The 13,535-nt window shown below is 48.3% G+C and overlaps 2 protein-coding genes across 3 annotated transcripts; both read left to right on the top strand.

Moving 5' to 3' along the window:
• The first annotated feature begins 6,285 nt into the window (after positions 1–6,285).
• Positions 6,286–9,492, top strand: LOC124682612 (signal recognition particle receptor subunit beta-like). The gene is made up of 6 exons (XM_047217262.1): positions 6,286–6,415; positions 7,427–7,509; positions 8,052–8,138; positions 8,277–8,425; positions 8,608–8,739; positions 9,050–9,492. Exons 1-6 carry the CDS (start codon positions 6,286–6,288, stop codon positions 9,237–9,239), a joined length of 771 nt encoding a protein of 256 aa, XP_047073218.1. The 3' UTR covers positions 9,240–9,492.
• Positions 9,493–10,020: 528 nt separating this feature from the next.
• LOC124683459 (BTB/POZ and MATH domain-containing protein 2-like) lies at positions 10,021–12,480 on the top strand. 2 transcript variants are annotated; one of them, XM_047217970.1, is made up of 3 exons: positions 10,021–10,113; positions 10,243–11,334; positions 12,210–12,480. In XM_047217970.1, exon 2 carries the CDS (start codon positions 10,254–10,256, stop codon positions 11,295–11,297), a length of 1,044 nt encoding a protein of 347 aa, XP_047073926.1. In that variant the 5' UTR covers positions 10,021–10,113; positions 10,243–10,253; the 3' UTR covers positions 11,298–11,334; positions 12,210–12,480. The 2 variants fall into 2 exon arrangements, with proteins under 2 accessions (XP_047073926.1, XP_047073931.1); XM_047217975.1 differs by having other exon boundaries at positions 10,041–10,113; positions 10,240–11,334.
• The last annotated feature ends 1,055 nt before the right edge of the window (positions 12,481–13,535 follow it).

Genomic DNA, 13,535 nt, shown 5'->3' with positions numbered 1-13,535 from the left:
ACCACATAGCTACCGTACAGCCCCAAGCCTCGATGGAGAACTACTCCTCCTCATGGGAGACAACAGCCGTTGATGGAGATGGCGGTGGTGTCGATGGAGGAGCCTTCCAGGGGCACTTCCCCGTCCCGGCGGCGTGCCGGAACAGGAGACTCCCGTCCCCCAGATCTTGGCTTCGCGATGGCGGCGGCTCTGGAAGGTTTCTCGTACCGTGGCTTTTCCGTATCGAGGTTTTAGGTCAGGGATCTTTAAATAGCCGAAGAGGCGGAGTCGGAGGGCTGACGAGGTGGCGACACAGTAGGGGGGCGCGGCCCAGGCCCTGGCCGCGCCGCCCTATCATCTGGGCCCACCAGAGCTCCCCTCTGGTGGCTCTCGGGTGTTCTGGAAGCTTCGTGGAAAAATAGGATGCTGGGCTTTGATTTCGTCCGATTCCGAGAATATTTCCTTACTAGGATTTCGGAACCAAAACACAGCGAAAACAAAGAACCGGCCCTTCGGCATCTCGTCAATAGGTTAGTTCCGGAAAACGCATAATAATGACATATAATGTGTATAAAACATGTGAGCATCATCAATAAAGTAGCATGGAACATAAGAAATTATAGATACGTTTGAGACGTATCAACGACGAGATCGAAGCATTGCTCGCCACATTCACGGACGAGCAGCGCGCCGAGCCGCTTTTCTTCCCCGACGCGTACGACTAGTGGAGCGACTTCTTCCAGCGCAGGTACGAGCTGGAACTCGCCGCCTACGACGCCTCTCCTCCTCCTCCGGCAAGGAACAACGCCGCCGGTGGTGGAGCGCGCCAGGCCGCACCCTGTCGAATGTGCTCGCGCACATCGAGGGCGGGAATTCCCCCGTCCTGCAAATGCCGCCGCCGGAGGCGGCTACTGTGTCGCGCCGGCGCGGTAGCTCCTGGCTGTCGAGGAGGATGGCGCCGTCCTCCTCCTCCTCTGGGTCAGGGTCCGCGTCCAGGTCCGGCGGGTCCACGTCGGTCTTCGTCAAGAAGGAGCCGGCGTCTCCGTCGACCCCGGCGCGCGTCAAGAAGGAGCCGGCGTCTCCACCGCCGACCAGAGGGCGCAGCAGCGGCGCCCTCGTCATCCGCGACCAACCCCCGCCGCCGCAGCCGCGGGCGGAAGAGGAAGTCGGCGAAGAAGGAGGCCGACGCGGCCGCCGCCAACCCGCCTCGCCGAGGAGGCGAAGCGCGCGGAGGACGCCGCGGTGGCGAGGGCGATCGCCGAGTCGCCGAAGGACCCGGTGCCCGCCGAGCAACAGCCCTCCCCATCGGCAGGCAGCCGGCGGGCCGCCGGATCCGGCCGCCGCGCGTCAACTCGCCGCCCGCGCCGCCACACCATCCGCCGGTAGGAACGCCGCGCCCAGGGAGGTGGTCAAGCTCGAGGAGAGCAACGACGACGACATCTACCGTCCGTCGCCGCCACGCGCCGACGGCGCTGGCCAGGGCACGAGCCGCTGGTACGAAGCGCCGCCGCCCCAGGACAACACCGGCTCGAGCGACGACGACGGCGGCGGCGACTACACGGCCTTCTACCGCCATTTCGGCATGTAGGAGGCCGCTTTTTAGTTTAAGTTTTAGTTTGCCAATCGCCGAATTCAAATATATGTACGAATTCGACCTATTTATGTACGAACTCGCCTCTATATGTTAAATATCATTAAATTTCACTTATGTTTGAACGAACTCGCCAATTTTGTCTCAATTCGCCGTATTATGTTACATCCATCCTGGGCTCGCGGCTGGGAAAATGGGCCTCCCCAGACCAAATTTTCCTCCAATCCGGATGACAATATCGTCGGATTTGGACGTGGGGAGGCCAACGGCTGAAGATGCTCTAAGCGATCGACACGACACTTCTATTGACCTCGTTTGGAATGGGCGACTGAAGTTTGCGTCCAACCAAACGATTCATTTGCTAATTAACGGTCGGGGCCGAAAGGCGAAAGCCGAACACCACCACTGCGTCTCGTCTACAGTCTACGCTCCTACTGTACAACCATATATTAATCGGCATACGGCAGTGGATCGTTTTTTGTAGTCAGCTAGCTAGCTCCTCGCCTCCTCGATCTGTAGCCATGCTGGCCGGCCTAGGCCGAGGAATCACGGGACGCACGTACGTGTCTTGGTTGTCTTGCACCGGCGGCAAAGGGCGATCCCATCAATTTGACCCGAGATCGAGGACCAGCAAGCTAGCGACGTGCCTAAGCAAAGCGTACGTACGGCAGCATCGCGCCACCACCACGTACGAGGTACGGCACGAGCCTCGCTGTGCTGGCCGTGCGCCGCAGCACGGAGGTAGCTTGTACCGCCGGCGCACGCTACGGCGGGCGGCGCGCGGCAGCGAGACCGACGACCCGAGGGAAACGATCTCAGCCCACGCTGCCGCGCGGCATGTCATGTGAACGTGTCGCCGCGCGCGCGCGATCGAGACGCGAGTGCGACGCGGAACGCGGCCGGAGCAAGAGCGTCGCTGTCGCCGGCCGCCGCGGCGCGGCAGGATAGGGAGGCGGCGGCGAGGAGCGGAGGTGGGTGGAGCGGCCCCAACTACCCGCGCCACCTGGTGCGGCACGGGCCAATCGGCGACCCGGGCACCGGCCGTCGCAACGGCTCTCGCTCCTTGACCTGACCTGCCTGCGCGCGGTGGCGCGCTCCGATGGCGACGTTGGGAAGCATGGAGGAGCGCTCGCGTTTCTGTCCGATGCGATCTCATCATGAACAGATGTGTGTACGGCCTCAGCTGCTCAGCGCGCTGGATTTCGGGATTGATTTGGATGTCATTTTTGTCCCGCCTGCGCTAACGACCCACCGGTTTCCTACTACGTCATCAGCTCTGTGTGCGTGTGTGTGCAGTGTGCTGCATTTCCGTGTCGTTTGCGTTGCCGTGTCGATGACCGGCCGCATACCAAAAACAGGCGACCCTTCTCTCTCACCGAAATAACAATGATACGTATACCTTCTCTCTAATTTTGTTTTCACGAGTGACCGCGTAACGCATACGATCGATCCATCGACCGTACGTTGAGGTAATGGAGCAAACGCGACACGCCACGTGAGCTGAGTGCCGGGCTGGAACGGACAAACGGCTCATTTCGTTGTTGTTTTTCGCCTCCTTGATTTGAAAAGGGAACGCGGTTCTGCGGAGGAAGCAGGGTCTCGGGTCTCCTGTCCTGTAGCAGCTGACCGCCTGAAACACGATTACGTGCACTCGGCGCGCACGATCCTGAGCAAGTCCTGAAGATCACGTTTTCCCATTATGTTTTCGTGCGACAAACATCTACAGTATGTTATTTTTCTATGGCTTTGTTTAGAAATAGCGTATAAATTTATGTCTTGGAGAAAGAAAGAATTTAAAGGCTTCGAGGGTAGGCAATTTGCACAAAACAAACCTAAAGTTAAAAGGATTTAGAAAAATGAACTATCAACGAAACAAATTCACGAATCTAACCCCTCCGTGTCACGCCGTAGGCTAGGACACCCCATTGTGTGGTGCCCTAGCCTACGACACCACACAATGGGATGCCACGCCCGAGACCATGGTGTTGCACTTGTTTTTTGCCGCGCCCTAACCCATGGCGTGGCACACCATTGTGCCACGCCCCAGCCAACGGCACCACACAATGAGGTGCCACGCCATGGTGACAGGTGTGACACAAAAGGGTTAGATCCGTGAATTCAAATTCACAGAAGGTTTACTTTTAAAAGTTTCAACATTAGGTTATTTTTGTTCAAATTGCCGGTCGAGGGTTTGCTTATTATTCTTTTAGATTTTATTTTGTAGTCGCTGGAGACAGATAATGTACATGTATTTACTACTTCAAATATATATAATATTTGATTGTTATAAAAATCGCATTAGTCCTTTGTCAACCAAGAACAATATCATCATTTCTCACAAGGAAATCATCTGGGCTAGGTGATTGTGCTGGACCTAACCGGCCCAAAAAAAAAATCTTTCATAGGCATTTTTCTTTTTGCTATTTTTGAGTTAATTAGAGAAAAACCGGGTACAACTTGGGTGACATCGACCGTCATGGAGCAAGACCGTCGATACCACGCCACACGCGCTAGCAACTCGACAACTTCGATTATGACAGCGAGCTTCATCGGGGAGATGTGTAAGGGCTATGCCGAGCCGGTCCATGGTCGTCTACCCACCCTCCCCTTGTAATCGTTGCCACCTAGTTCCAGGCGCGGCAACACCGACTCCAAAACAGCAAAGTGAGGATCATGTTGAGAACCCCTCGAACGCGCTAGAGAGCTCGATCACGAAAGCTTGCCGCGGCCCCCAAAATAGCTGAAATGCCGCTGCAGTGGTAACATGAATTTTGAAAACCTGGGTAATATTACTACTCTGGCAGGAAGTTACATACTATACCGACCACTGTGTTATAGAAAAGTTGGGAGGGGAAGTTTTCTTAAGACTGTCGATACGAAACATGTCATTTGTGCCCAAGTTACATAGTGTGTCCTCTACGTGTAATTTTTTTTGGGAGAGCTGAAGATACAAATTTCGAGTCATGAATATATTTTCGTTGCGGTGGCCCCAACAGCCCAACACACAGCCACAGAAATAAAGGATCAGCTAGCTGATGTAGGCTGAGGGCGCCGACCCAATAAAAGAATCGCGTGCCGGCACCAACAGGATCCTGTGGATGATACGATGGTGTGTCGTCCAGCTTCCTGGAGTGGGATATGATTGGCGAGCATGGAGCTGCGGACCATCTTCCATGTCAGTGGTTGCTCCTTGGAGATATTATATGAAATCCGTTTATCAGTGCTGATGCTGTCATTCTTCTAGTCTCCTTCTACTGCGACCTGACGGGATTTATAATCGCGAATGGTGTAAGTAACTGGAATTTTATATGTTCACTGCTCTGGATCGAGAATGAGTGTGTGGACGAGGACAACAGAGGAGCTTCCTGCGCTCCAACGGCCATGGGCCCATGGTGTGAAATTGCTTCAAGCATTTCTAGCTTGATCATAATCCAATGCCCCCGTTGCCAATTTTGGAACTAGATCAGATCTGGCAGGCATATACATTGCTACTACTTTTTATGCGTAAAAATCCACTTTCCTGATGTATTTCTTGCTCAATATTTTTTTGTTTGTTGCTGCCAATATCTGGTAAATCAGTACCTATTAGGAAAAAATGGGGGCGAACTAGGGATCCACCATAGTCTCCAACCAGGAATCGACGGATCTCCACCTTCTCTACTTGTTGTTTCGATCACGGGAGAGGGGGAGACCTTGGACCCATCTCAGGCACTGTAGTAAGGTCTCTAAAGTTAGAGTCCGGTCAACCCATAACGGTATTGTGCTAGCTATGGCGGCGCCGTGTGGGACAAGAATAAGGTATGCCCGCCTCATCATCCAACTCGTCGGTGCCGACCTTGGTAGTGGCGTTTGCGAGGGCGGGAAATCATGTGGTGTTTGCTCCAATAAAGTGGAGGATTTCAGCTAGTCTACACGTGTTATATGTTTGGTGTCAGAAGATTTTGATCAATTTAGGAGTTGAAGGGTGAGGAGTTCGGCCTTGGGGCGCCGGTCTGTAACGGATCATGAACGAAGACTTTCCTACTGTCAACAACGTTAGACCGACTCTGGTAGAGGAGCAGCGCGATAGCGACGCATCGATGGCTATGTTGGTGGTAGTAGCCGTTACTCGTTAGGTGGTCCAAGGATCTCGATATATCTTCATTATGTTCGTGGATGCTTTGTATTTCTTATAAACTTCTATACTTCCTTTATCCCAAATTATTCTGCATATAATTTGTAGTCAAATTCAATTTTTTAGAAGGTGAACTTCTATACTCCCTTCATCCCAAATCAGATATTGCAAGGATTAATATATTTGGATACTTCTCATAAAAAGAATCTGGCAAAACATCAATTTGGAATGAACTCTGAACCATCAAAATTTTGGCATGCCACAGTTCTCTCCAGATTTTTTTTTATTTTGATGAGGGGCCACAGTTCTCTCCAGATACAGCAGGAACAAATTTGCCACCAAACCTCGGTTCCGTGAAGGAAGCCAGCCTGTGTAGCACGGGCCGGGCCGACTTCCTTTGCTCATCCCTCACGATTCACGTGACGACCCAACAAGAGTCCTTCGTGCCCACGCATCGCATCGTGATCTGTTTCCAACTCATCCTCGCTCCTCTTTCCATCTTCCTCCTCGCCGTTCCCACTCCCCGTCCACTCCCCCGCCCCGCCGCTCCTAGATCCCGCGGCCCCGCCGCTCCTCCTCCGCCCTCGCCCTCAGCGCGTCCATGGACGAGTGGCTCAACCAGGCCGAGGCGTGGGCGGGCCAGGCCGAGCGCTGGATCCGCCAGCAGCCCCCGGAGCAGATTTACGTCGCCGTCGCGGTCATCGCCCTCACAGTCCTGGTGCTCCTCGCAGGTGATGTGCCGCAACCTTAGCTCCTCCACGCAGTGTGCCCTTGCTCCTGACTCTCTGAGGCGCTGCTGCGTTCGTTCGTTTCCATGTGGCCCACCACGCTGCCCTAAATTCAAGTTCACGAGCAGATTGAGTCCTGAAATAGTTCATAGATGAAGTAATTTAGCGTCGGGAACTGGCGTGGGTCCTGCTTGATGCTGTGCGCTTCGTTCGTAGCTATGAGCTGTCGTTTTTGACGAATAGTCTACTAGTTGTGGTGGATGAACAGTTGTATAAGTAGCTGTAGTGTAATGCTGATAGGTTCAGATATGATTGAAGCGTAGTTGAGTCCATGGCTCGAATAGAACTGAGAACTGGTCCGTAGTCTATGCAATTTAGCTCAACTGGGGAAGCACGTTGTAGTTGCCTGTTTATTTATTTGGATAAACAGCATTATGTATAGTATGGATGCAGTACCATTTTTCCCTATATGCTGTGGTGAACTGTTATGTTTGGAATAGTAGACTCCCCCTGCTTCTCTGTAAACCGTCGGCTTAGAATGGAAGCAGGGCCCTTGAAATTGTCGGTTAGTGTTCACACTTGAGCTGATTTTGACTTTATAATTGCAGTGGGCCATAATTTATGCAAGCTAGTGCTGAATTTCTTTTGAGTTATATGAAATTTGGAAGTGCACCTTGTAGAAATTTACTACTGTGGGATGTTAAAATTATTAGTTTGAGCTTATAAGCATCAGAGCATCTGGCAGAGACAATAACATGATAGTATGTGTCATGTTAAAACAAGCAAAAGGGATTGGGGTTTTGTTGTATCTCGAGATAAATTGTGTTCAAAGGTGTAACATTAGCACTTAATGCCTTAGTTTATATCACGGCGGGCCTCAAGATCTAAAATATGTTGTTCGATTGTGTTGCTTGCTAAGCTTCCTGCTTTTGTGACTGTAACTTCTATTGTAAGTTCACTGGTTCTATATGTGCAGTAATTGACGAGCAGTGCATGTTTGATTTTTCTAAACAGCTTCTTGTTTGAAATCCTCCAAATCCAACACCATAGTGCTATCTGGGCTTAGTGGGAGTGGTAAAACTATTCTTTTCTACCAGGTAATTATCTACTCTAACCGCTCCAGTTCCGTACATGCTCCCTTTGTTCTGTGGCGAGTCTCTCTTACCTGTTTAGTGATACAGCTTTTCAAATTCTGCTGGATTATCTTGAAACGTAGAATTAGACCAGAGTAATAACCATGGATATCTAGTTTTGCAAATGTTATTGCCAGTTTTGTGTCTTTCTAAGTTGCCAAGTTGTACAAGTTAGAGAGTAGGCTTGCAATCTGCTCCTATATATGTTTCTTACCACACATTATGGTTTGGTAGACTAGAAAAAGACTAATCTAGCCTTTTCTTCTGTGATTTGTAAAGTTTTATCTGTTGTGCGTCTTGCCTTGTAACCTTGATTTGCTGTATGATCTCATATATTGTAGGGTATGCCTGCATGAAATTAATGTGACGAACCAAGACTATTTTCTATTTCCTCTTCTCCTTTTGGTTATTTCCATCTGTAGTTATATTATCCATGAAGCAAGCAAACAGGCTGCCTCATGTCGTCTTCTATGTTTGTGCTAATTCGTCCTTTCTCTTCCTCTTAGCTTCGCGATGGATCATCACATCAAGGAACCGTGACATCAATGGAACATAACAATGATACCTTTGTGCTGCATTCAGAACTTGAAAGGGTTAGTCAATTTTGATGGAGATGGATCCTTGCTGCATCTTGATATAAATATAAACCGGATGCCATCATTATGTATTCAGATACTGGTGCTTCATTGCTGCAAGACTTATTATTTGACTTTGCTCTGTTCTCCCTGCAGAATGGCAAAGTGAAACCTGTTCATGTTGTTGATGTTCCTGGTCATGCAAGGCTGAAACCTAAGCTTGATGAGTTCCTACCTCAAGCAGCTGGAGTTGTTTTTGTTGTTGATGCTCAGGATTTCCTTTCTAGCATGCAAGCTGCTGCAGAGTAATTTCTGACTTCATTTCTGTTCTCAGAAATATCTACAGTTTCTGCTTTATTTAACTGTTGACTCCATTACCTGCCTGATCAAAACTAAGAGGGTGCTTAAGAGCTTAATTCATATTCAAACATATAGCAGAATGTTTCACTGTATCTAATGCAGTTGGTAACTTGGGTCTATTTCACAGGTACTTGTATGACATTTTGACAAAGGCAACTGTAGTGAAGAAAAAGGTTCCTGTTCTGATTTTCTGCAACAAGACGGACAAAGTTACAGCTCACTCAAAGGAGTTCATCAAGAAGCAGCTCGAAAAAGAAGTGTATGTTTCTTTTCATATAATATATTTAGACAGTTAGAAACTTTGAATGCAGTACTGGGTTTGCATATACTAAATTATTTGAATTTTGCCTCAATTTACTGCATCATGAAAGTATCCTACTCCTACTTTTGCCTATGGTGCAAAAAGATGTTTACATATGTGTCCTGTTCGTAGTTTATTGATCCTGGAATAACTGAGGTCATTTCATAACTCATTTAATTAAAATCCGTATGAGCATTCGCACTGACTAGGTGGCTAATCTCATATATTACATGGGCTATAACGTGTGTTGACTTTGTTATTTCTGTAGGAACAAGCTTCGGGAATCAAGGAATGCCATATCATCTGCTGACATCACCGACGAAGTCCAGCTTGGTGTCCCTGGAGAGGCGTTCAACTTCAGCCAATGCCAGAACAATGTGACAGTTGCTGAAGGCGCCGGTCTCACTGGCAATGTTTCAGCAGTCGAGCAATTCATCCGCGAGCATGTGAAGGCTTAGATTCATCCCATTCTTGCGAAGTAGTGCTTATGTCTCTGAAAAATCGCCATCCGAGTTGTGCCTGGTTTTACTTGACGAAAGAAGGAAAACGGTTACCATAGTTGATGTGCTGATTTTGTAGAGGCATAGACAATTGGTATTTGCTAGCTCCTTACCGACGTTGAGTCTGAACATGATCAGCTTTAAAACTAAGGACCTGTTCTGAAAGCGTTGGTTTGACATGAATATTTGACAATTTTCAGAGGAACCACTCTTATATCTGCATTTGGTCTCTATCGACTATCTATGATATCCTATCCGTTGTGCCATTGTTGCCTTCCTGCTGATCATCAGTTAGCTAGCTGTGGCCTCGGTGAATGACTGAATTCATATGTTCCATTACATAGACGTTCAGCAAAATTTAACTCGGGTAATTTTATGGACCAATTCTAGGAAGGTAGGTACATTCAGAAAATTTAACTCGGGTAACAAGTTACAGAGCAGAAAAATTCAAAAACAAATCGTGCTCACTGTAATCAGGTGAAATTGCAAAAAAAAAAAAAATCCTTTCAAAGTTCTAAATCAACATCTGGAATTTTTAGGGGAGCCCGTTCAGCTTGTTCTGGGTTGAGTGCGGACCAAAACTGGCCCAGTTAAGTGATACAGCTTCGACACTAAGTAAAAGGGATATACTCATATACAGCTTCGGCCACTCGGCGGCCGCATCAACAGAAGACAGAACCCTAGGAGCTAGCGTGGCGACGGCCGACCGGTGGCTGAGCAGAGCAGAGCAGGGGACGAGCGGACGGCAAACTTGCGGAGGAGCGGGCGGCGGTGCCTCAGCACCGATCTCCACCACCAGTCCACTAGCAGGACAGCCGCCGCTAGCAAGCCAGTGAGTACCCTCTCGTTCTTCCTCAACAAATCGTTAGGGTCAGGGTGTCCTTTTCTTAGAAAAAAACTGAAGAAATTTGTTTTTATTGTCAATTTGGTGGTAAAATTTGCTCTTTCATTTACTCAGCAGTTTGTTCAGTGATGAAGAAAGCTAGGAAGACCGGGCTGGAGGCGCAGATCATGACCACCATGTTGGGTTCTTCTGTTCAGTTCAGAATAGACTACGAGCAAACCAAACAGCTTCCCATCGGCAAGGCCGTTTACTCCGACGTCTTCTCCGTCGGGGGACACAACTGGAGGATTGAGTGCTACCCGCGTGGGGCACATAAGGAACACAAGGGCGAGCATCTATCCATATTCCTCAAGCACATGGGCAGAACCAAAAGAGTAAAGGCAATCTTCGAGGCCTTCTTGATGGACAAGGATGACCAACCGTGTACCACGGCTTCAAGAAGGTCATGCGTTCGTGAATTCCCAATCGATGGTGAAGGCAATGCTGATGATGTCGACTGGGGATGGAGTCAGTTTGTTGACAGAACTAAGCTGGAGAATGACTACGTAACAGACGGGCACATTACATTTGTGTGTGGCATCATGGTCATCGATGACAGCCCTATTCCTGTGCCACCTTCTGACATCGGGATCCATTTCGGCCGCTTGCTAGATCACACGGACGGGATGGATGTGTCATTCACCATCGATGGCCAGACCTTCCACGCTCACCGTGCAGTGCTTGCTGCCCGCTCACCGGTCTTCAGAGCCGAGCTCTTCGGCCCCATGGCAGAGGCTACGATGACATCCATCACGCTGCAAGAAATTGCGCCTGCAACATTCAAAGTTATGCTTCGGTTCATATACACCGATGCGTTGCCTGGAGAAGATGAGCTTGGGGACCCTTCCGCTGACATACTTCAGGATCTACTTGCTGCGGCCGATCGATATGCACTAGACAGGCTGAAGCTTATGTGTGCCCAAAAGTTATGGGATAAGGTGTCGACAGATACAGTTGCAACTACCTTAGCTTGCGCCGAAACATATAACTGTCCTGAGTTGAAGAGCAAGTGCATTGACTTCTTGGCGGTGCAGGAAAATTTCCAGGAGGCAGTGTTCACTGATGGTTATGCACTGTTGGTTCTGAAATTCCCATCAATTACTGCTGAGCTCAGAAAGAGGGTTAGGACATAATACAATGAGATTCATCTGCATATGTATAGTTCAGGTGGTGAGTGACATCTGCTATCTTTTCAAGCGTAAGACAACCCAGATACAAAGTTAGTGATATGCCCAATTAGCAGCCTATTCATGTTTTTGTTCTCTTGGACATGTCCTGTCCTGAAGCTTCTAAGATCTTTACTTTGTCTATGTTGACGTATAACTATCTAGCTATCTGTGGTCTTATCTCCATTAGCACTATATAAATGCAAGCATGTTGGAGCTCAGAATATCTTGCTTATGTTGATATGCCAAAATTCGAGAGTACATCGTCTGCATACTTCAGTGTGAAGTTTCCTTGCCCGAATGTTCCTTAAGCAATGCTTCACGCGTCTTCTGTTATTCGCGTAAAACACCCATTTGTGCATTTTATTTATTAGGTGCAAGAACCGTGTGATAGCCATCCCAATAATGCATTTGACAGTTCCTCTGAATCTTAGGTTCTTGATGATGCAAGAAAACAGACGAAGCTACAAGCCTACGACTTACTCAAAGGATTTCATCACAAAGTAGCTGAAAAAATAAGTGCATTGTTAATTTCTAACATATAACAGAAAAAAGAGGCAAAAGTACAGCTCACTTAAGGAGTTCATCAAGAAGCAGCTCGAAAAAAGAAGTATTTTTTTTTTCATATATAACATATTTGGACAGTTAGAATCTTTGAATGCATTGTTGGGCTGGCATATGCTCCAATTTATGTGAATTTGGCCTCAGTTGTTGGTTTTGCATTATGCTGCAAAAACATGTTTGCATATGTGTTCTGTTCGTAATCCATTGATCCTGGAATAACTGAGGTTGTTCATAACTCATATAACTAAAATCACCTATGAGCATTTGCACTGACCAGATGGTTATAACGTGTGGTGTCTTTTGTTATTTCTGTAGGAACAAGCTTCAGGAATCAAGGAATGCCATATCATCTGCTGACATCACCGACGAAGTCCAGCTTGGTGTCCCTGAAGACTGGAGAGGCATTCAACTTCAGTCAATGCCAGAACAACGTGGCAGTTGCTGAAGGTGCTGGTCTCACTGGCAATGTTTCAGCAGTGGAGCAATTCATCCGCGAGCACGTGAAGGCTTAAATTCATCTCATCCTTGCAAAATACTACCTCCGTCCCAAGGAATAAGGCGCACGCGTATTCCAAGATGAACTTTGACCATAAAAATTAAGCAACAAAATCTTAGTTATATTATATGTAATTAGTATCGTTGGATTCGTATTGAAAAGCACTTTCTAATAATGTTAATTTTATACAAACAATCTTTATATATTTGAAGTAATATTTAGTCAAACGAAAAGCACGTAGAAAGAGGGCGCCTTATTCCTTGAATCGGAGGTAGTAGTGTGCATGTCTCTACAAACTCGCTATCCGAGTTGCACCTGGTTTTACGTGACGAAAGAAGGAAAACGGTTATCATGATTGATGTGCTGACACTCGAGAGGCTTAAAAACGGATTGGCATTGTTAACTCCTGACTGACGTTGAGTCTGAACATGATCAGCTATAAAACTAGGGTCCTGTTCTGAATGCGTTCGTTTCACATGAATATTTCACTAGTTTCAGAGGAATCACTCCGATCTATGCATTGATTATTCTATCTGTGACGTCCTGTTCGTTTGCTGTTATTGCGTCGCCGCTGATCACCTGTCTGGTGTCAGTTAATATTTGTAACATGGTGACGTTGTTAGAATTGTAATTAGCATCTAACTCTGTCTATCTTGTAGCACACGCCTATACGTATTGTATACGGTTGTGTATGTTGTATTGGTCATATAAATATATGTGGAACGGGCTGGGATGTTCACCCAAGCACCGAAACCCTAAACCTAGTTTTTGTCTTGGTATCAGAGCAAATGCAGCCGCCGCTGCGATCCCATCTGTCGCCGCCGCCGAGAGACCTCTCCTCCGCGCGCCGCGATGACTTCCTCCCTTCAACTCTCCAACACCGTCGGGTCGACCTCCTCTTCCTCGATGGCGAGCGCCTCCGCGGGGATTGTCCCTATTCCCCCGTTCAGGCTGGAGGCCGGCAACTTCAATCTCTGGAAGGGCATAGTTCTTCCCAGCCTTGCCGGTGCCGGACTTCATCGTCACCTCGATGCGACTACCGTCGTGCCTGCAAAGACGGTCACCGAGGGAGACGGCGACAAGGCCGTGACGATCCCTAACCCCCGCATACGATAACTGGTGGACTCAGGACCAGCGCCTCATCG

This window comes from Lolium rigidum, chromosome 1, assembly GCF_022539505.1.
Source record: "Lolium rigidum isolate FL_2022 chromosome 1, APGP_CSIRO_Lrig_0.1, whole genome shotgun sequence".
Lineage (NCBI taxonomy): Eukaryota > Viridiplantae > Streptophyta > Magnoliopsida > Poales > Poaceae > Lolium > Lolium rigidum.
The sequence above is the reverse complement of the archived record's forward strand: the minus strand, read 5'-3'. Positions and strand labels throughout refer to the sequence as shown.